At 41.5% G+C, this 24,072-nt stretch overlaps 1 protein-coding gene across 1 annotated transcript in view; it reads left to right on the top strand.

Moving 5' to 3' along the window:
* The window catches only part of LCP1 (lymphocyte cytosolic protein 1), a 550,854-nt gene extending 527,900 nt beyond the window's left edge, over positions 1–22,954 (top strand). Inside the window, exon 17 of the mRNA XM_044071582.1 lies at positions 21,550–22,954. Within this exon, the coding sequence (XP_043927517.1) occupies positions 21,550–21,682 (133 nt within the window). The 3' untranslated portion in view covers positions 21,683–22,954. The remainder of the gene's footprint in view (positions 1–21,549) is intronic.
* Positions 22,955–24,072: the final 1,118 nt, after the last annotated feature.

The raw sequence follows: 24,072 nt of genomic DNA, 5'->3' as shown, positions 1-24,072 counted from the left end.
GGTATGTGCTTCTCACTGAGGTTGGAATAAATTAATTAATGCAAGCTAAAATAAGTCAGTACCTGTCATGCATCCCAAGATTGTTAAACTAATTTTTATACAGTCACTAAATGTCTGTTTATCTTAATAACATAAAACATAATGTTATAGATAGAGAGCAAGACAAATGGAGATATATTCCTTTAGAACCTGAACCAGATTGTGTAATGACTGCAGCTAGTAATATCTATCCCATTCCTTAAGAATGTGAAACAGATTGTGTAATGGCTGCAGCTAGTAATATCTATCCAATTCCTTAAGAATGTGAAACAGATTGCATAACTGCCATAGCTTTATATATCTGTGGATGCAGCATAGTACAGCCTACCTGCTGTCTGCAGAGATAGATATCAGTTTCAGTATGATTAATCCTGTGACTTCCTACTGTACATCTGTTGGGTACAGTATTGCCTAACTCTAATGTATTTCAGAATTATGTTATCCAGTTTGACTGCATATTCTGCAACAGAATATGTTTACTGTTTGGTTTAAAAAGTAACACTGGCCTGTTTTAATCTATGCAGGATGTTGGTTTAATCAGTTACTGTCATACTATGTCCTGCATTTCAAACCTCTTGTGAGGTCTGGGATACCATAAATAACTAGGAAAGCCTACCTTAATAAGTATTATCAAAAAGCATGCAACTGAATGAAATGAGTTTGTATCAAAAAAGGCTAGAAAAAAGATACAGAATACTAAACTGAAGGTCATGCCACAGTGTAACCCTGGAATAAAGGAATGGGTAAAAAACAGACTGCAGATTCACTGTTTATATGAAATCTGATGTACACATGTTGTGGGAACAAAGGCTATACACTGCCCCAGCATGTCATGTGACATCGCTGGCGGAAATACAACATGGTCACTGTACATGAGTGTTTAATTGATGCATCAAAGCAAATGAGACAGAGGTTGTACTACACTGCGGATGTGTTGTGTTGTGCTATATGCCTAGGCAAGGGTGTCCTTCTTTGTATTAGCTGTGCCATCAAGTCTAACCTATAATGGTGGAAGGAAGGAGGAAAGTGAAAGGGGCTAAACATGTTACAGTACACTGGGAGTTATTGGGAGAAAATGAGCAGCTCATTTCGAAAGGGTAACTATATGAAATGTAGAGACCCACTCGAACGAACTTTGAAACACAGACACTGCAGAGCCATAAAAATGAACTTACATATTCTAAGACCAGGATGGCCATTTTTCACAACATTCCCTTTTCTCTGAAGTATGGCAATCTTGGAGTTACTATATATGAGTTTGGAGTTTGATGCGCTTGTTTGTCTCATTGCGGGTGAAGTGGGCTTGCCCTCCTGCAAAAAAGAAGTTTAAAGGAGAAGAATGATGTGCAAGATTCACTCTTCTTTTGCATTTTCAATATTTATTTCAGTGTGTCTTCATTCAGCATTTTGAATACCAGCATTTCAAAAGGGAACCATCAGAAAGTGGTAATGTGTAGATAAAATACTGAAAATCCTTGACTGAAATGCCAAGGGTGTGGAATATTAAAACGATATACAATACCGATTGAAGAAAAAAGAGGTGTATTTTATTTCTTCATTTCTTAACTGTATAAATGTAATGATCCAGTGTAATCCCTTTTCAGTTTCAGCCTTTCCACATTCAGAGACAAGCCTACCACATTGCTTTAGCACAAAAACGTGTAGCACTGCAGTGAGCTGTCTCAGTGGCCATGGTAAATGCTAATGAGGCATTCTGAGGGAGAAGCATATGCTAATTTGCCCTGTGCTCACCACCAAAAACAACTGTGGTAAGGCATTTATGCAGCCGAGCAATTTATAGAATAACTCAGCTGTGTAACTTAACATAGCCACTCAAGACCACTCATGATAACCGTGTTGATCCATCATCATAGAGGTAAGTGCCGGAGAGTTTAGCAGGCTGTGTGTGTGTGTGTGTGTGTGTGTGTGTGTGTGTGTGTGTGTGTGTGTGTGTGTGTGTTGTGTGTGCGTGTGTATGTAGAATAGTGAAGGGTCGGGCGCTTGTTCCAATGCAATGCATAGACCACCAGTGACAACTACCACAGGAAACTGCTGAACTGTACTCATGGTAGAAAATGGTAATTCAGAGACATGCAAATTAGCCAATAATGAGGTCATGCCGTATTGCAAGTAATTGTCTCTGAATCACCAAGCCACACATCATGAAAAAACAGGACCTTTTTACTGTAGCCCTTAATGTGAGCAGGGAGTTCTTTCTGAGTCACTGAGAATGTATTGGGCAACATTTATATACTAAGAGCACTAAGAGGTATACAATGCACAAAGGAAAGTGACTAGCCAACTTACTTTTGCCTTCCTGCCAAACATAAGGTAAAGTCGATGGTGCAGCAGTAGCATTGTCGCCTCACAGCGAGAGGTTCTCCCATTCAATTTTCGGCTGGAGCTCCTTCTGTGTGGAGTCTGCATGTCCTCCCCACAGTCGAGTGGCATTCAAAAGAAATGGGAGTGCCTTAGTTGAAGGTTGGGCGTCAGGCTGGCACCTCGGCACCATAAAAATCAACTGCCAATCATTAGTGGACCGGAGTTCCACTGTGGCGACCCCTAACTGGGAAAAGCTGAAAGAAAAACAATTCTTTATACTCTTGAAGCTAAAAAGCTTTCCACCAGCTAAAAACCAAACAAAGCATTTGGACTCCATTTTGCATCCAGAAAAGTACATTTTATCTACTGCACTTCTTACCATTTAAATCAGCTTTATGTGATTCCCATTTGTGTTTGTTCTGAATCTGTAGTTAAAGCTGTTAATTGATGGTGCTTTATAGTTTGCATGTTTTTCAAGTTATTTCTCCCCTGTAGATAGGCATTTAAATGTTTTCAATATGGGTTCATTCTTCTGCATTTTTACTCCGTCTCTTTCTCTCTCTCTCTCTCCTCTGAATCTGAAGCTACAGCTATAAATTCATTTGGGTTTTATAGTTTCCATTCCAACTATATCAGGGCCTAGGGATTGTGATCTCAACAACAGGACTGCATCAACATCAAAGAAATGAAGATTCTGATTTTGGCTCTTCAAGCCTTGAATTCCTTCTGGGTTCCACATCCTCTCTGGATTTACACAGATAACATTAGTGTTATGAGGCACATAAACAAACAAGGGAGCACAAAGTCATACCTCCTTTGCAGACCAGCTCTTCTTTGAGAATTTGCTATCCACCATCATCTAATTCTTCAGGTGGTTTACATTCCCTCACAGCTCAGTCTTGTGGCAGACAGCCAGAGCAGGTCTAGGGCAAATCATCATGAATGGATGCTTCACAGAGAGGTTTTCTGGATAAAATTCATTGGTGGGCTACTCCTCAACCAGATCTGTTTGGCTCCCCTCTGAATGTTCAACTTCCTAGGTTCTCTTCCAAGGTTCCTGAGTTATCTGACTTGGAAAGTGGATGCTATGTCTTTTTCTTGGAAAGGGATGTTTCTGTATTCCAGGGTTCCTGAGTTATCTGACTTGGTTAGTGGATGCTATGTCTTTTTCTTGGAAAGGGATGTTTCTGTATTCCAGGGTTCCTGAGTTATCTGACTTGGAACGTGGATGCTATGTCTTTTTCTTGGAAAGGGATGTTTCTGTATTCCAGGGTTCCTGAGTTATCTGACTTGGAACGTGGATGCTATGTCTTTTTCTTGGAAAGGGATGTTTCTGTATTCCAGGATTCCTGAGTTATCTGACTTGGAACGTGGATGCTATGTCTTTTTCTTGGAAAGGGATGTTTCTGTATTCCAGGGTTCCTGAGTTATCTGACTTGGAACGTGGATGCTATGTCTTTTTCTTGGAAAGGGATGTTTCTGTATTCCAGGGTTCCTGAGTTATCTGACTTGGAACGTGGATGCTATGTCTTTTTCTTGGAAAGGGATGTTTCTGTATTCCAGGGTTCCTAAGTTATCTGACTTGGAACGTGGATGCTATGTCTTTTTCTTGGAAAGGGATGTTTCTGTATTCCAGGGTTCCTGAGTTATCTGACTTGGAACGTGGATGCTATGTCTTTTTCTTGGAAAGGGATGTTTCTGTATTCCAGGGTTCCTGAGTTATCTGACTTGGAACGTGGATGCTATGTCTTTTTCTTGGAAAGGGATGTTTCTGTATGCTCATTTTCCTCTTCCTCTGTTGCCAAAGATCTTACACAAGATCATGTGGGACAAACCCAAAATCTTGTTAGTGACTCCTTTCTCACTCAGACAGCATTAGTTCCCTCTTCAGTTTCATCTGGCCAGGGGAAATCATTACAAGTTACCTCACAGGATGGATCTCCTCACACAGGAAAAGGGGTCTCTCATTCACCCTCATCTGCTCACTCTACATTTGACTCTTTGGGTGATATGGTTTTGATTCCTTTTCAACGCTAGTATTCTGTGGAAAAGCTTCAAGTTTTACAGGAGTATAGAAAACCTACTACTAGAAAATCCCATGTTGTAAATGGAAAAGATTTTCTCATTAGTCCTCTTACATCACAAAACTGTGGAATGCCTTGCTGCTCAACATCAGATCCTCAACTAACTTAAATAGCTTCAAGCATCTCATTAAAGCCCACCTCGCCAAATCCTGGATATGCACCTGTGCTGATTATAGGTAACCATACTATAATACTTTTTCTTCTCTCCTAAGTTTTGTCTGCCCAATTATACCAACTGAAATTTTGACCCACCTTACTCCAATCCAACCCTCCAACCCAAAAAACCTATACTTAAACTAACCTCTGATCTCTGTTTTTTACCTCACTAAAATTTTAGCATCACTTAATTCATTGATGTGCTATCATGCTGTACACAATGCAACTGGATTTACATTGTTACAACTCATTGTATAAATGTCATTGTATAATGTGTGATCATCCTGTACAATACCAAGAATGGTCTTGAAATTTTGTGTTACCTGACTCTTCTCTGTACTAATCTTAATTGTTTATTTTTACTGTTTCCTGTTTTAATATTTGAATCTGCTTCTTACTTGTCAATGTGTATACAAAATTGTACTAACAATGGAGCTTTTCTCCCCAGGCCTCCACTGAAAAAGGGCAAAATGCCTAGTCAGACTTTCCCAGTAAACAAATGTAAAATAAATAAAATAATAATGAAGTTGGTGTCACAGGCATGAACAGGATCCTTTTTTAGTGAGTATTCCTACTGATCTTTCTTATTTGTGTGAGATGCTCAATTCTGGGTCTGGCATATTCATCTGTTAAATCTCATTTGTCAGCCATTTTTGCTTATCTGCCCTTGAATGTGCCACTTTTCCCTGGATTTGAAGTTAAACCATTTCTTAAAAGGCATCCTTCACATTATGCCACCAAGAAAGCCCATTCCACCTTCTTTGGACCTTAATTTTGCTCTGGAAAAAATTGACTCAGTCACCTCTTGAAACTGCAGCATCGTCTACTTTGCAATTCCATACTTGGAAGACTGTTTTGTTGGTGGCTGTTACTTCTGCTAAGAGAGTCTCTGGACTCAAGAAAAAGTATGACGTCTATTGTCATGGTAAGTTCTTACACAACTGTACTTTTCCAATGTTTTTTTTTTTCAAGCTGTCTCTGTCCTGTGCCTAGGTTTCTAAATCAGTTTTAAGTATGGGCTCATTTTTCTGCATTTTCACTCTCTCTCTCTCCTTTGAATCTGAAGCTACAGCTATAAATTGATTTAGGTTTTATAGTTTCTATTGTTTCTCTTCTGAGCTCTTAAGTGGATTAATCAGGATTGCACATCTAATTACTGTGCTTCAGTCATTTTTCAAACATAAAACAACCAGCCAGCATGGCTCAGCTGTGTGAATTGTTCCTGGACCTAGTGGTACCAAACAAAGTATTTGGACTCCATTTTGCATCCAGGAAAGTACATTTTAACTACACTTCATGCCATTTAAATCAGGTTTGTGCCATTTCTGTTTGTGTTTGTTCTGAATCTGAAGATAAAGCAATTAATTGACGGTATTTTATAATCTGCATTGTATTTTCTGCATTGTTTTTTCAAGTTGTTTCTGTGCTGTGCCTAGGTATTTAAATCAGTTTTGAGTGGAAGCTCATATTTATGCATTATCTAATCTCTTGTTCTTCAGAGTCTGAAGCTACATCTATAAATTGACTTGGGTTTTATAGTTCCTATTGTTACTTTTCTAAGGTTTTAAGTAGAATTATCGGCATTACTCATTAAATTACTCTGCCTCAGTCATTTTTGCAAACTTAAATCAGCCAACTTGGGCCAGCTGTATAAGTAGCTTCATCAGCTTGAGGTACCAAACAAAGCTTTTGGACTCCATTTTCCATTCAGTGAAGTACATTTACACCACTCCACTTTCCTTACCATTTAAATCAGTTTTGTTTTTTCCCCTCCTATCCACCCCTTCTCTGTTGTACTTTTAAAATTAGAAGTTTTTGAGCTGCCAGCCCTTACTGTATATGTGGCCTTGGAAGCTTCTCCCAGTCTCATCTCCTGTATACCTGGTCCTGGAGGCTCATCCCAGTCTTATTTCTTGTGTTAAGCTTACTGAGCGCTGACAGATCAGACTAGGAAGGCCTTCCCCTTGAATTGTTGGTGTGCATTCAAATTGCCTTAAAGTGTGTGTCATTCATTGCTGGCTTGTCTATATTTCAATTGCCTTGTGATTAGTTGTAGCTAGTTAATTATTTGTTTCTGTTACCTTTTCCTTTTTGGCTAGCTAAATGTGTTTTTACATTGAGAAGACTGGGACTGCAATTCTAGTGGCAGTAGAAAGGTAGCGTGGTCTCCCTGAATTGGGAAGCACACAATGAAGCTTAAAGTGAGATTTTTTCATTGACCAGAGGGCTTTTTAGTTGGTTTAGTCACTTTTCCTTGAGTATATAAATTTGGCGTGTTTCCACAGCTCTTGGCTCAGTCCTACAGAGCTCAAATGCTTGTCATCCTCACCTGTGTTCAGTGTTTGACTAGTATCTGGTGCCATCCAGGTTAAGATAAGTGCTTTAAATTGAAACATTGCACTTTTCTGAGCTATTTCTGAAAGACTGCTACTGTATTTTTAAATTATTTAATTGCATTTTATGCATTTCATCACTGTAAAGTGTATTCAATGTCCTTCAAGAATGCAACTGCAGTCCTGACATATGGGTTGTCCTGCCACAGGCAGCCCTTCGGTCGGCCAGATTCCAAAGTCTGGGTCCGGCGTCGGCCAATGTCGCCTCCTCCCTGACGTCAGAGCGGCTGGAGTATAAAGGCATCAGCCGACGCCATCTTCTTCAGTCTTTCTTGCCGCGCGGTGCCCGAAGCAGAAGTAGTTCGCAAGTGCCGGTCGGTCAGCTCCTGTGTTTCAGTTACCGAAGTCATCTAAAGCTAAGTACCCCATTGGGGAACATTTTTTCTTGCCTCAGCCGATGTCAGAACAAATTGAGAAAGTTAATAATTGTTTGTCTTGTGGTAAACAAATACCTCATAAGGACTTCCATTCTTACTGCCTCCCTTGCCTGGGCCCAGACCACGACGTCTCGGCCTGTGCTGCCTGTGCTTGCTTTAATAAGCGCACTCTCAGGCGCCGGGCAGAGTTTGCTGAAGACTTTTTTGGCGAATCCTACGCTTACAACATGCCGTCGGAACAACCGACAGCACAAACTACCAAAAAACGAAAGGACCGGGACCGACATCCTCGGCCCGCGACTTCCACCGATATTACGCCTAAGCCCTCCGCGAGTGCTTCAGTTCCTTCGGAAGCGGTAATTCAACCGCTCCAGGCCGACGACACCGCTTTACCTCTTTCCTCAGTCTCGGAGACTACACCGGTGCCGGTTGTGGATTTTCCTCCGGAAACCGAGGTCCTGGATCTACCCAGCACCATTCCCGTGGACAAAGTTACCCCTGCACGTGGGGCAGCTAGGCCTCCTGTATCCATGTCAATCAAGGCCTTTGCACGTGCTAAGGCCGCCAGCCAGGCCAAGGCCCATCCTAAGCCTACTTCTCAGGCCCCTTCTTCTGACAAACAAATCATGTCTCTGGCTGCAGATTTAATTTCGCTTATCAGGGGGTCTCAGCCTCACCCAGACAGAGGTTCTCAGCCGCCTGCAGAAAAAAGGTGTAGAACTGAGCAGGCAGACAACCTCTCTTCAGATGAAGCCTCTGAGGATTCAGAGCATACTGATACCCAAGAAGAATCCTTCCAGGCCTATGAGGACTCAGATGCTGAGGAATCTATTCCCTCTGCCTCTCCTCCAGAGGATTTTTCTTTTGGTGAAGTCCTCCACTCCATGAGGGAACATTTCAAGTGGCAGGGTCAGGAATTTTCTGATTCTAGGAAAAGGCTACGTACCTTCCTTAAGTTACCCCAGCACAGGCCTTTAGCTATCCCTCCAGTTTTGGATGTCCTGGATGATGTTTTCTCCGACTCCAGTGCTTCCCCTGATTCACTCCCTCTTGCTCCTGTCAAGCAAGACAGAAATTACAGGGTCCCTGACACTCACAAGCATCTCTTTAAGGCCCACGCTGTGGATCTAGAAACAATTTCACAGGGCCCCAAAGGAGTGGCTACCTCCTCAGCCAAGAACCCACTGCCAGCTGACAGGGAAGCAAGGTCCCTGGAGAGATGGGGTAAAAAAGTTTATACCTCTTCCACCCTTGCCATGAGGTCACTTAACTGCCTTTTTCATATGTTTCAATACCAGGATTACTTACTGGATGATTTGCAGAAAAAGATAGCCTCTCCTGAGCCTATAGATAGAAAGGCATTGCAGGATTTGGTCCATAACACCCAGCAGGTTAGTAATCATTTTTTACAGTGTGGTTGTGATGCATTGGAGGCTTCATGTAGGGCAGCTATGACAGGGGCTGTTATTCGTAGACATGCTTGGTTGAAAGAACAGCCACTGCCAGATCATGTTAAAGTAAAGCTCCTGGACGCACCTCTGGATAAACAGAAGCTTTTTGGTACTAATGCTCAGGATGTGCTGAAATCTATTGAGGAGAAGGCAAAATCAGTGCAGACAGTAAAGGATTTCCTTCAGGTTCAGCCACCAAGGTTCAGCAGGAATTGGCCTTCAAAGAATTGGTCCTTTCCGGACTCTGAAAAGTTTCAAAGGGGAAAGAACAGGCGTGCTCGAGGTAGAGGGCAATACCGAGGCTCCTACAGGGGGCGCCAATGGCAACCACAAAATCAGAGAAGTGGCACAGGTAGTTCACCTGCACCTCAGGGACAATCACAATGACTTACCTTTCACTCTGCCTACCAAAGCTCAAAGAGATGCACCCCTAGGCGGAAAATTGTCTCTATTCTCAAAAAACAGGCACATTATAACAAAGGACAATTGGATTCTGGACATAATAGACAGAGGTTACAGGTTCCACTTCCATACCTTACCAACAGGACAAGGCATGCCAAACCTGCCACAAAATCAAAGGGCAGAGGCACTCATAGAAGTCTCAAAGCTGTTACAAATAAAAGCAATAGAGAAGGTTCCTTCTCAGGAACAAGGCCAGGGATTTTATTCAAGACTGTTCCTTGTTCCAAGAAAAGAAAAACAATGGAGGCCTATATTGGACTTGTCCGTTCTAAATACTTTTCTCATGGTGCCAAAATTCAAGATGCTGACGTTACAGCAACTTCTTCCCATGCTGGTCAAGGGGTCTTGGCTGGTTACTCTGGACCTCAAGGAGGCATACCTGCATGCCCCTATCAGACACAGTTGCAGAAGATACCTCAGATTTCTTGCAGGAACAGAGCACTATCAATTCTCAGCATTGCCGTTTGGCTTATCTACTGCGCCCAGAGTATTCACGAAATGCCTGGCATCAGTAGTGGCACATTGCAGACTCCAGGGAATTCAAATATACCCTTACCTGGACGACTGCCTAATACAAGCAGACAGCAAACAGACCTTGCTAAAACATTTGGAATACGTCATTCAATTGCTGCAGGCTTTGGGATGCACAGTCAACATTCAAAAATCAAGACTACTGCCATCCCAACAGATTACTTTTCTAGGAGCAAAACTGGACACACAGCTACAAATGGCTTTCCTCCCAGAGGAGAAACAAGAGCATTTAGCAGCTTACTTCGAAGGCCTAGCAAAATTAACCCACCTGACCGCAAGGAAGACCCTGCAGGCCCTGGGGTTCATGGCATCTTGCATTCTTCTAATCCCTCTGGCAAGACTACACATGAGAAAGCTGCAATGGTACCTAAAAAGCTTGTGGTCGCAACACAGCCACAACCTAGAAGACATAATACCACTCATACCATGCCTGCAAAGGGAATTCTTGTGGTGGGCTCAAGCAAGTCACTTAAACGAAGGCATGTTTTTCAACAAACCTCCTACAAGTCAAACAATTACAACAGACGCCTCAGACCATGGATGGGGGGGTGTACATGGACGGCAGATGCATTCAAGGGCAATGGACTCCCATGGAGATGCATCAGCACATAAACCAAAAAGAGATGTTGGCATTGATACATGCAATAGAAGCCTTTGGAAATTCTCTTCAGCAAGGTCATCTACTAATAAGGACAGACAACACCACTGTCATGTGGTACATAAACAAACAAGGGGGCACTCATTCCTACCCCCTCTGCAGACTAACAATGATTCTTTGGGAAAAGTCCCTGAAACTGAACATCTACTTGCAATCCCAGTTTGTTCTGGGCAAGGACAATGTTCTGGCAGACAGATTGAGCAGAAATTTCTTGGATCCACATGAATGGATGCTACACCCACGCATTTTCTCACAAATAGCATCTGCATGGGGAAGACCAGACATAAACCTCTTTGCATCTCATCTCAATCATCACGTGGAAAGGTTCTGCACAAGGATACACCATCCACTAGCTTGGAGAATGGATGCTCTTTCCTTCAGCTGGAATGCACTAACAATTTATGCATTCCCTCCGCTACCTTTGCTCACCAAGGTGTTACTGAAGATCAAGGCAGAACAACCAAGAGGAATCTTGATAGCTCCAGACTGGCCAAGGCAACACTGGTATCCACTACTACTGAGCATAACTCACACCAAACCGTGGCCCTTGCCTCAATGGCCTCTGCTCCTGACTCAACACAGTTACAAATTTACAAGACTGTTCATCAGAACCTGCAAACCTTAAAGTTGACAGCTTGGAGAGTTCCATGACTCAGACCCATGACTCCCTCTCCGAAAAAGTTCAGGAAATTTTGCTGGAGGCATGCAGACCCTCCACCAGAAAAACCTATTTGGCCAAATGGAAGAGATTCACCATCTGGAATGTCAACAAGGGCCAGGATGCATCACTGCTGAACATACCTCAGATATTAGAATACTTGATAGAAATGTTTCATAGTGGCCTCTCATACTCTTCCATCAAAATCCACGCTTCAGCTATCTCAGCACATTACAACTGTGATCCACCTGTGTTTTCGCATCCCTTGCTAAGACAGCTTCTAAGAGGCATAAAGAATATCAAACCTCCAAGGAAGCAACCAATTCCTGCATGGGACCTCAATTACATCTTGGAAAAATTAACTCTTCCTCCTTTTGAACCAGCAGCATGTTCAGAAATGCAATTTCTCTCTTGGAAAATGGTTTTCCTATTGGCAGTCATCTCAGCAAGAAGAGTCTTGGAGATACAGGCCCTCATGGCAGTTCCTCCTTTTCTCATCTTTCATCAGGACAGAGTTTCCCTTAGGACCAATCCTTCATTCATGCCTAAGGTGATATCCAGAGTGTCTCTAAACCAAGCAATTCACCTGCCTACTTTCTTCCCTAACCCTCAAAATAAAGGGGAAAAGCTGCTGCATACTTTAGACATTCACAGACAACTACGCTACTACTTGGACAGGACAAAATCCACCAGGAAGTCTGACCAACTGTTTGTAGCCTATGCTGCTGGGGTGCAAGGAAAAGCAGTCACCAAACAAACTATCTCAAAATGGATTGGACACTGCATCAGATTCTGTTATTCTTTTCATGGAAAAAGTGTGCCGGCTAATATTAGACCACACTCCACCAGAGCTATGGCCACATCCACAGCTTTTCTAAGAGGAGTGGCTACAAAAGATATTCTAGAGGCTGCTACATGGAGCTCTGTGCATACATTTACCAAACACTACAACCTGCCATTATACTCCAGATCCCGAGCAGGCTTTGCTTCGGCAGTCCTGCAGGGCCTTCTAGCTACACCATCTCTTGCTTTGTCCTACCACCCCCAGCTTGGCTATGGTATTCAACCCATATGTCAGGACTGCAGTTGCATTCTTGAAGGACATAGTACAGTTTTGTACCTACCATAAATGTAGATGTCCGATAGATATGCAACTGCAGTCAGGTTTTCCCTCCCTCCTACCCCTCTGTTTTTACCCTTTTGGGTCCTTTCACCCCTTACCTATCAGCTGGGGTTATATATATATATTATGGTGTATCTGTTTATTACTGTTGTGCATGTCTGGTTTTATCTGTTTATCCATTCACAAAATTTAGCCTTCCTTGGAGGGCACCTGGCATCTGGGGCAAGAAACACTGAAGAAGATGGCGTCGGCTGATGCCTTTATACTCCAGCCGCTCTGACGTCGGGGAGGAGGCGACATCGGCCAACGCCGGACCCAGACTTTGGAGTCTGGCCGACCGAAGGGCTGCCTGAGGCAGGACAACCCATATGTCAGGACTGCAGTTGCATATCTATCGGACATCTACATTTATGGTAGGTACAAAACTGTACTTTTTCCTTGCTCTAAATGTCACTAGTGTGCTTTGAAATTGCCTTAAAGAGTGTATTCCTCATTGTTGTCTTGCCTGTCTTAGAATCACCTTGTAATTACTTGTTAGTGCCAGTTGCTTATTCTGTTTCTGGTCCCTTTTCACTTTTGGTTAACTAAAGTGTTTTATATTGACTGGGTCTCCAGTTTTAGTGGCAGTAGAAAGATAATCTGATCTTTCCAAGTTGGGAAACACACAGGGAGGCTTAATGTGAGATTGTATCATTGGTCAGAGGGCTTCTTAGTTGATTTAGTCAATTTTCTTTGAGCCTCTTAATTGTGGTGTTCTTTTTTTGTCTATAAATTACACTGCTCATTGCACAGTGATGTTTAACAGTGTTCTGTATAGACATAAGCACTTAGAACCTAAATTTTCCTTATACAACGTTCCCTGTAACTTTACCCAGTACTCAGTTCTGCAAAGAACAATTTGTTTGCATGCTGAGTTGCACTGTCACATAAATTCAGTCATATATAGCCTAGCTGTAGTTTCTGCCCTCACAGCACCCAAGATCACCTGCTGCACCACCCCTTTGTAGTTCACCTAAAATGATCTGACACCATGTATGGGCACTTTCACTATTTCTTCACCACCAACAACTTTGTAGATCTTGACATCCTGAAACAATGTAGGAATTTTCTCATGTTCACTGACAGCCAACTGGCCCTTAGAGAAATGGATATAGTATGTAACAAATGTAATTGCACAATGTCACTGTAGGCAAGAATCTCAAACTAAAGCACTCAAAATAACAATCAAGTTGTTGGTAATTTATGCATAGCAACCATCACACATAGTACTGACCCAACACATAGACCAATATATGCTGATGCATTTAAAAGCAACATTCCTAAACCTCAAAGAATTCCTAGACATTAAAAGCAATCTTCCTAAACTCAAAGACCTCTTTAATGACCCGAAAATCACTACCTCAAAACAACACGCACTGCAACACATACAGCCACACCCTTCGGAGTCTCAGTTTCAAATCTCATAAGGCAAGCCAGCACACTACCCAGTATTTTAATTGGAGGAGACTACATAATTAAAAATACATATGTCTTGCTCACCAAGCTGAATAAGGAAAAAATAATGGTGAGTTGTCTATCAGTGGCTAGCATCTGCAAATCACCCGTGCACTCAAGTCCTTAGACCGCAAGTACTAGCATGACTCAGTCATAGTTCTTGTGGGTGTAAATGACCTGAGACATACCTCCCTGGACTATATGATGAGAGACATTGTGGAGCTCTTGAACTATATGTCCCATGGTGGTATGAGCCTAGCATTAAGCAGCATTCTACCTTCACCAAGGATGAATCCACAATATGAACAAAAGATGATTGACTTCAATAGTTGGCATAGTTTCTAGTGACATTCCAAGGGCGTACAGTATTTGTCACCACGGAATGATATGGTCAACAGACAATGTTGCTTTACCAAGGATGGTTAGCATGTGACCCCCTCAAGGTTTTCAAATATTGGAAAAAAAAGTCATCCCCATAGTGCCTTTTTGACAATGCTAAACTGACAAACCTTCTGACATAACAAAACCAACCCAAGGAAATCTAATGGTGTTACTGCTCAATGCCAGGAACCTAAACTGGAAAATCCATTCATTCCAGGCACTCCAAACTCTGGAGAATGTGGATTTATATGCAGTTACTGGGACATGGTTTAAAGAAGCAGAGAGCACTCTGACAGTACAAGGCTACTATATATTTGGGCAAGCTATTGCACAGCCATAGGTCAAAGGTAAAGGTGTCTCAATCTATATCAGCAACAGACTCACCTGAAGACTAATCAAACTGGATGATGTGCTTGAGCTTCTCCATGTCCAGATTTCCATAGGCAAAGTCCCATACCATATCTTTGCAAGCTATAGGTCATCTTCTATGACACAAGAAACCCATAACTCATACTTGGACTTACTGGAGATCCTAACTATTCAATCCTCTAGCATATTCATTGGCAACTTTGACTACACTATATACTGGCGAACTTGCACGACCCCAAACTTTCAGGCCCAGACATGCCTGGTCTTTGTAAACATAAATGTCTTGGACCAAATGTCCATACACCCACTAGGGATGCAAACATACTCAACCTAGTATCATACATACTGGAGAATGCTGTACCCCACCCATTAATTTAGTGCCATCTCTGGTGAAGTCAGACCCCAAAACTGTCACCTTTGTAATAGAAATAAATTCTGTGACCCAGATTAACTCTGTAACATTTAGGAACTATTTTAAGGTAAACTTCCTACTACGAAGTGATAAACTGGCAAAAGTTCAAGCACCCCCCCCCTCACATGTCATTGCAGAATTGTTTGCATAAACCCCTTACAATTATGTCAATAAATGCATACAGACAGCTGTGCCTATCAGAAATAAGCCTGGAACTAACTCAAAAAACAATCCATGCTGGTGGAATCCAAACATAAACAGATTGTAAAAAGAAAAAAAAAAACCTCTTAGCCAAAATTAGGAAGTGTTGCACGTAACATGGCAAAAACACTCTCATCAATCTAAACAAACAATAAAGAAGCCAAATTAAGTCTACTAAATCCAAATTTGAGTTAAAGATTGCCTTCCAGACAAAGAACAACCACAAAGCTTTCTTTAGTTATGTCTGAAAACTCAAAGGCAGCACACATAAGTGTGCAGAACTGACTGTGATTGTAAATGAAGCCACCTATACGATGCCAAAACATATAGCAAATCTGGTGGCCAACAAATTCAGCTGCAATTTTACCCACCCCCATCTCCCCAACCAACCCTCCAGGAAATACCATCAAACAAGATCCCCCAACTACCATTCAATAGCAGGTCTAAGATGTGGTCTCTATAATGCCAAAAACATTGCATTGATGGGCCCCAGTGATATCCTAGGATGCCTCCTAACTAGCCTGAAGCATGGCCTATCAGGACCACTGTCGTCACTGTTAAACCATAGCCTCCAGACAAACTTTTCTGCCATGCAAATGGTTAACTGCAATAGTCATCCCTTACATAAGGGCAGGCCACCAATGGACCCTAGGAACTACAGACCCATAAGCCTGACTATTCTCATTTCTAAAGCCGTGGAAAGAATTATTGAAATGATTAATAAGGATGTAGAAAACTTTCAAACCCTAGATCCAACCCAATTTATTTTTGACAGGGGCAGATCATACCTTCTCAACATGGTGGACTTTTTTGATAAGGTCACCAAGGAAAAATATGAGGACAAAGCAGTGCATACTGACTACTTTGACCTGGCTAAGGCATTTGATACAATATCCCACTTGAGCATTGTAAAAAAAAAAATCATGGATATAGATATAATCCTGTAGGTTACATGCTGGATAGCCATCTGACACTCAGATAGGACCCAAGAAATTAGGATAGGGGAAACCAGTTCCATAAAGAGGACGGTCACTAGAAGATTCCCTCAGGGGTCTGTACTGGACATGCTCCATTTTGGCATCTGCTTCTCAGAAGTCAAGGCCAATGTCCATTGCCTCTGGATGACTAAGTTTGGTGATGATTACAAACTAGGAGCAGTCACAGAATCCCCCTAAGGGACTAACATCCTACAGGAAGGACTTACACAAACAAATGACTGGTGCCAAAGTCACGGCTTAAATCTCAATGCCAAGAAATGCATAATAGTTTTCTTTTAGAAGTCAGCCACCCTAGGAAATGATCTCATTGATAACAAACTTCTAAGAGTAGATCCAGTAGTCTGGGATTTGGATACATATGTACTGACTATCCTGGCTTTTGACCAACATGTGTCTAGGGTAGTAAGGAAATCATTCTGTGTTGCTCAACTTATAAGCAAGAACTTGGTATCTAAATCCAAGAAAGTCATTGTTCCACTGTATTCGACCCTCATCAAGAACATCATTGATGGGAGATCGTAGGTTTACCCCGGGAATCATCTCTGTGTCACTGCTGGACAGAGGCACAACAAACTAATGGGCACAGTAGTTTTTCATATAAGGGGTGGCGTAAGCCACAAAAATTTGGGCTAGGCTTATAAATACCTTAGGGCAGATAGCCTAGTATAAACCTATGAACCTATGAACCTATAAAATTCCTCCCTTGATATGTACCTGATTAGGCACCTGCAACAACTTTAATGTCCACAGAAGTTCCTAACAAATAGAATACAGGGCATAAACAGTATGTCCTATGCAGATCACCTCAAAGCCCTATTTTTTCAAGATGGCAGCACCCAGTGTGGCTGTGGCTGCTCTGGATCATCAGAAAACTGTGCAGTATGTGTTTAATTTTATGTCTAAATTAAAGGAAGTAATAGGATCAGATGAAAATACAGATGTAAAAGTAAATTATAGTAGAGACACTCTGCTACAACTTTGACTATTAGGCCCTCCATGTGAAAGGCTTGCTGAGTTACTGTCTGCAGGGCCTGTGAGCCCTACAACACACTACGAACTCTGCAAGTTAGGAATCTTGCTGAAATATGGTCTGAAGTGCTATGTGCAAGCAGAGTCAACTTCTACCAGTTACAGAAGAAAGAGAAGATGAAAGAGATGTGAAAGATCATGAAAACGCAGATCCCAGGCTGGAATCACTGCCAGATTAAAAGCTAACCTCTACAGGCCTATGCTTCTATCTATTTTACTGGCAAATGTTCACTCCTTAGAAAACAAAATGGACTACCTAAGACTAGAGCTGACTACTCAAAGCAAGGTGAGAAACTGTTGTGTGCTTATCTTCACAGAGACATGGTTAAATTCCAACATTAATGATAGTAGAGTTTATATGGAGGGGCTATCGTTATTTCGAGCAGACAGATCCCAGACTCTTAGTGGGAAATCTTAGGAAGGAGTCTGTATTTACATCAACAATAACTGGTATTCCAACTGCGAGATGGTCTCCACTCACTGCTCTGAAAATATAGAGTACATGTTGCTAAAATGTAGACCATTCTACTTGACTAAAGAACTTAATGGGGTTAGTATCACAGCTGTATACATTCCTCCCAGTGCTAATGTAAATGAAGCACTGGCAACATTATACCAGCTGATCAGTGAATTGTAAAACCACAATCCAGACCATGTTTACATAATAGCAGGAAACTTCAATCAGGCCAGTCTGAAGTCAGTTCTACCACATTACTATCAGCACGTGGATTTTGCAACTAGGGGTGAGAACATACTGGATAAGGTCTATACCAATGTCAAACTAGATTTTAAGTCAGTGCCTCACCCACACCTGAGAAACTCAGACCATCTCTCTATAATGCCAGTTCCAGCATATAGACTATTATTAACCAGAGGGAAGCCATCCAAGAAACAATTAAGGATATGGCCAGAGAGAGCAGTCACAGCAGTCCAAGATTGTTTTGAAAGAACAGATTGGAACATGTTCAAAGAGTTGGCCACTGTAAACCAGCACATCAACCTAGATGAGTACACAGAGTCTGTGATGGGATATATATCAAAGTGTATGGATGATGTGACAGTCACTAAGAACAGCACCATACAGGTCAGCCTTAAACTCTGACTTACAAATGGAGTGTACAAGCTTCTGAGAACACGCAGTGCCACCTTCAAGTTGGGGGATAAGGATGCCCTTAGGTTAACCAAAGTGAATATAAATAGGGGTGTGAGAGATCCCAAACATGCTTAGGGACAGAACATTCAGAGTGACTTCACAGACCTAAAAGACTCCAAGCATCTGTGGCAAAGAATTCAATCCTTAACAGGCTACAGGTCCTCATCTTCTCAAGTGCAATGACAGCACTGAATTTATCAACAAGCTCAACATATATTTTATTCAGTTTGAGGAAAAGAACACCACTACAGCAACAAAAGTCTTTACCAGCCAGGATGATGAAATAGTCTGTCTCAACCCAGCTGATGTTTGGAGGACCTTACACAGGGTAAACCCAAGTAAACCCAGCTGGACCTGACAAAATTCTGGGGCGGGTACTCGGGGACTGCGCTGAACAACTGACAAACATCCTCACTGATATCTTCAACACCTCTTTGAGTCAGGACATCGTATCCAAATGTTTTAAAAACACAACCATCATACCATTGCCTAAGAAGTCTCCAGCATCAAGCCTCAATGACTACTGCCCCATAGCTCTCACCTCCACTGTAATGAAGTGCTTTAAAAGGCTGGTCAAGGACTATATAACATCAAAACTTCCTGCAACTTTTGATCCACTCCAATTTGCATACAGATCTAATCTCTCCATGGCAGATGCTATTTCATTGGAACTTATCTCTGTCCCACCTGGAAAACAAAAACTGCTATGTGCGTATGCTGTTCATAGACTTCAGCTCTGCCTTCAACACAGTCATCCCCCAGCATCTGATAAAGAAACTGTGGGTATCAGCACCCTACTCTGCAATTGGATACTAGACTTCCTCATAGATAGACCCCAGACAGTATGTGTTGGCAAGAACACCTCGGAGAGCATCATTATGAACACTGGGGTACCACATGGTTGTGTCTTGAACCCCTTGCTGTTTACTTTGATGATCCATGACTGCATCACCAGGTACAGTTTGAATCACATAATTAAGTTTGCAGATGACATAACAGAGGTGGGTCTCATCAGCAATGATAATGACACAGCCTACCAAGAGGAGGTTAACCAACTGATTATGTGGTGCGACAACAATAACCTGACCAAGACCAAGGAGATAATTGTTGACTTCAGAAGGAGCCATGGAGTGCACCCACCACTCACAATCCACAGAGAAACAGTGGAGGGAGTAAAAAGCACCAAGTTATTAGCGGTACATATCACGGAGGACTTGTCATGGTCCATAAACATAGATTCCATTGTCAAGTGGGCAAAACAGTGTCTCCATTTCCTGTGAAGAATAAGAAGAACAAACCTTCCACCTCCTGTTTTCACAACCTTCTACAGGGACACTTTAGAAAGCATCTTGTCAAACAATCTTTTGGTATGGTATGGAAACTGCTCTGCTTTAGATCAGATGTCTCTTCAAAGGGTGGTGAAAGTGGGAGAGTAAATTAGTAGGACCACTGTTTCATCTATTCAGGACCTATACTTGTATCTAGGTCTCAGCAGAGCCACTGAAATAATCAGGGACTTCACTCACCCTGCCCATGGACTGTTTTTCTTCCTATCATCTGTCAAGCGCTATAGCAGTATGCAGTGCAAAACCACCAGATTCAGTAAGAGCTTCTTTCCACAGGCCAGCAGACTACTCAACTCTACTAATAACATGTATGATGATGGCCAGCAAGTGTAGCAGATATTTAAGTTGATGAAAACTCATATTTGTGTGCAATAATTTAAATGCTAGTATCAACTCATATTTTGGTACAATAAACCAATTGGTGTGAAACTAGCCTTCTTGTGCAGTACTGCTAACTGCTGGAATTCTGTGCAATAATGTACTGTTTAGATTCATAAAATGATTTGGGTGTTATGCCTGTAATGGTTTGTTGTGATGCAGTAATGTATGTTGTAATGCTTCTTGTGATGTTTTGCACATTGAGTCCAGAAAATGAAATTTCATTCAGTTTGCACTGTTGTGTGTAGTCTGATAATAAAGTTTACTTTGACTTTGACTATAATCTGTTTCCTACAGGCTGTTGACAGGCGATCTATGCCTGGCATACAAGGTATCTTTGGATCCTGATCTGACACAGACTTTTTACATTTCTGCAAAATATATAGCATGAGAATTACACAATCTAGGGATTTAAACTTTGCTTGTGACATAAACAGGAAACATTTACAGGGACAGGCATTTACAGAATTCCCCTTCTCCAGATCAGGCTTCCCATCCATGTGAAGCATTGCTCTTCACTAACCCTATTCAAGAGAAACCTGGACCAGTGGATGGGGAACTGAAAATGCATCCTGGGTCTAGCACGTATACCTCTAATGGACAGAGGCATTCTGTAAATCTTGCCCTAGCTTACATATACCCCTTAAAAATAATGTCTAAGGCACACAAACATATGGGATACAATTGGGATGCTTGGCTAGGTTTTAAAGGGCTCATTGATCTTTAGCCTAGTCTACATCTATGAACCTGTGAACTAATGAACTTATAAGATGAGCTCTAAGATATTTCATGCTTGTATCCACTTCCTAGATGTATATAACCCACTGGCATAACACTCAAGAAACGTTTTGGGAACACATACTCTTGCATGCGCTGTCTGCAACTTGTTAATCTCCATGAAAAGGAAACAAATCAAATCCTGAAGGCATCTAGTTCCTGTGCTTGTGAAGTGCTGAAAAGGCATACAGACACTGCACTTAGTGCTGAAAAGGTTCTTCTCGGCTGATGCTGATAATGCATCTACTTCCAAGCTGACATGGTTGCTGGCACTTTTGTGGTGATGCTGAAGGTGTGGAGTGGGGAATAAGGGTTTTGTTTTTGTTTTTTTAAAGGTACAAAGCAACATAATTGTTTTTATTTCTAAGGTCAGGCTGTCCCCCCCTCCAGACAGCACTAGGTAGATGCCCAAGTTGCCTTATGCTGGATCTGACCTCTGGTATTGATGGAAAGGACAGTGCACCTTGATGCTAGAAAGAAAGAACTTTTTGATAATATATGGAAGACGACAACTGACAAAACATAGATTATATCACCTAATCTGCAGTCTTACATTTTTAAAGGCTACAGGCCCAACAAATTCTTCTTTGAATATAGGAAAATCACAGCAGTGGCACTTATTCAGCTGCTCTCCATTGCCAAATATCATACAAGTTTTCTTATTCTGTAGGTTGCATCTGATTATGTCATACTGTAACTAATCTTACTTATTTCCGGATTCGCAAGTATTCTTAAATGGTTTATGTTTTTTTTTCAGATATGCCATATCTATGGCAAGAAAAATTGGATCCAGGGTTTATGCCTTGCCAGAAGACCTGGTTGAAGTAAAACCAAAGATGGTCATGACAGTGTTTGCCTGCCTCATGGGAAGTGGCATGAAAAGAGTGTAAAATCCATGAAGAAAGACTGTAAACATAAGAACAGCAATATGCTTGACAATTCTAAGCAAGATGAAGTTTCGCTTGTTAAGGAAACATACAGTGTTATTCACATTTTTCATGGCATGACACTTCAAGTAAATGTATCTGTCAGAGAGAGAACAAAAACTTTTACCCTTGCCTTTCTGCTAAAATACCAGCGCCAAAGTTTCATTCTTAAACATCACAAGCAATAAAAGAATATCCTAGTAACGGAGTCCCCTGCATTTTGTGGCTGCCATGCATTCTTATTGTAGCATTTACTTTTTTGCTCTGTTGTACTGCAGCCATGTTTCTTAACATTTTTTCATGATTTTGAACAGGAAAAAAGCCCTGTTTGCTTGCTTGAGTGAAGTAGTAATGACAAGGGGCCCTTTATATTTTTTCTTCTTCTGGTTTAAAATGATGAAATAGTTGTTATCTTCACATAGGTCTGGGTACTTTGACCTTTTGTAGAGTAAACATTACTCAGTTATGGCTTTACATTACTCGTCCTGGGCATAGATAGACTACGGAAGCAGAAGTTAAACAATAATGAAACAAGTACTTGGTCTGTTGAAAACTGCATAAACTGTTGCCATGTGGCTGGAATTTAATGAATACAATACAGGTACCTAAATGTTTGCTGGTTATGCTGCAAACAAGCTTCATCTAGTGTTTCCTGCTTTTTTATGCTGGGTTACCCATACTTACATCTACTGCACCCCATTTCACTTTAGACCTCACACTGTGAGCCAGTAATTGCTCAGTAAGATTAATGTTTGACCTTTTTACAGAATGCACCCACATTGTTAATTTTGCTAAGGGATAGCATACTGTTTGTAAATGCTAAGATTGTCCTGCATTTAATTTGTATGTGTTCACTATACACGGTATGATGAACACCTATTTAACAGCATGTGAAGAAAGGCTGCTGCCACAAAAAACTGCTTAAGTGTGTGTATATCTAGGTTAAACAATCCATTCTTTTTAGTGACTTCCATGAAAATCTTTAATTTCCTGTGGCAATCACATCACATTATGCAAATGTTAAATGGTAGTGTGTTAAGTATTCTTGTCTATCAAGGTGTAGTTTACAGGGAAATGTGGCTTCTGTATTGTTTGCTAAGCATGGCATGACAACAATTGTTTTTATACTTGCAACACTGAATAACAACTTAATTGTGCCTTAATTTAAAACATTATTTACAAATCTCAATAAGATGGTTTAAAATGGACTTGCAATTAAAATTAGTCTTGTAATAATCCTCTAGATTATTTATTATTTGTTTGTTTACTTACTTTTAGAAATGTTAGCTTGCTGTTAGTTCATTAATTTAAAGTGATACTGAGTTATAATATTTTTATGGAACCAAACTGGTACCAGCTGAATGCTAAGATTTGATTGAACTCATAGGTTCATAGGTTCATAGGTTTATACTAGGCTATCTGCCCTAAGGCATTTATAAGCCTAGCCCAAAGTTTTGTGGCTTACGCCACCCCTTATGTTAAAAAATATTGTACCCATTAGTTTTTTATGCCTCTGTCCAGCAGTGACACAGAGATAATTCCCGGGGTAAACCTACGATCTCCCATCCACCGGTCAAGATTTCTCTTGAACAGAGCCAGCGAGGTGCTCTGCCTCACATGGACCGGGATTTTATTCCACAGCATAGGGAGTCTCTGAGTGACAAATCTATCCCTCCAGCATGTCTTATTTATATCCGTGCTAAGGTTTAAGTCGCTTGCTCTAGTGGATCTGGTAGATTTGGATTTTTTGAGGTGGAGCATGTCCATTAATTCCGGGTTGGACATGGCCTTGTATGTCAGGCACAGGTCACCTCTGAGCAGACGGTATGCGACTGAATAGAGCTGGAGTTTCTTCAGTCTGGCAGCATATGACAGATTTTGGAATCCCTTTATCCTTTTGGTGAGGAACTTTTGGGGTCTCTCCAATTGCTGCAGGTGTCGGGTGAGATACATCCCGAATGGGGCATTGTACTCGATCATTGGTCTGATAAGTGAAGAGTACAGGGAACAATGACCTCACTTGATCTGGATGTGAATCCCTTCATGATCAGGTGGGCAATGTAGAAGGTCTTTCTAACCACTTTAGCAATGTGAGTGTCAAAAGAAAGGCCACTGTCAACCTGGGTCCCCAGGTCCCTGATAACCTCTTCTGTGCTTAGTGGATTGCCACCTATATGGTAGCTTGGGGTTACCTTGTTTTTCCCGAAGGGTATGACTATACATTTTTTGGCATTTAACTTCAGGCCATGGCTCTGGCACCAGCTATCAGTTTCCGTGAGACCCCTCTGAAGGATATCTGTGTCCGGTGTACTTTCCACTATGGCGCCCAGTTTGCAGTCATCTGCAAACTTTGT

This window comes from Protopterus annectens, chromosome 5.part0 (assembly GCF_019279795.1).
Source record: "Protopterus annectens isolate FY-2018-M chromosome 5.part0, PAN1.0, whole genome shotgun sequence".
NCBI classification, from domain to species: domain Eukaryota; kingdom Metazoa; phylum Chordata; order Ceratodontiformes; family Protopteridae; genus Protopterus; species Protopterus annectens.
This window is presented reverse-complemented; position numbering and strand designations above follow the sequence as displayed.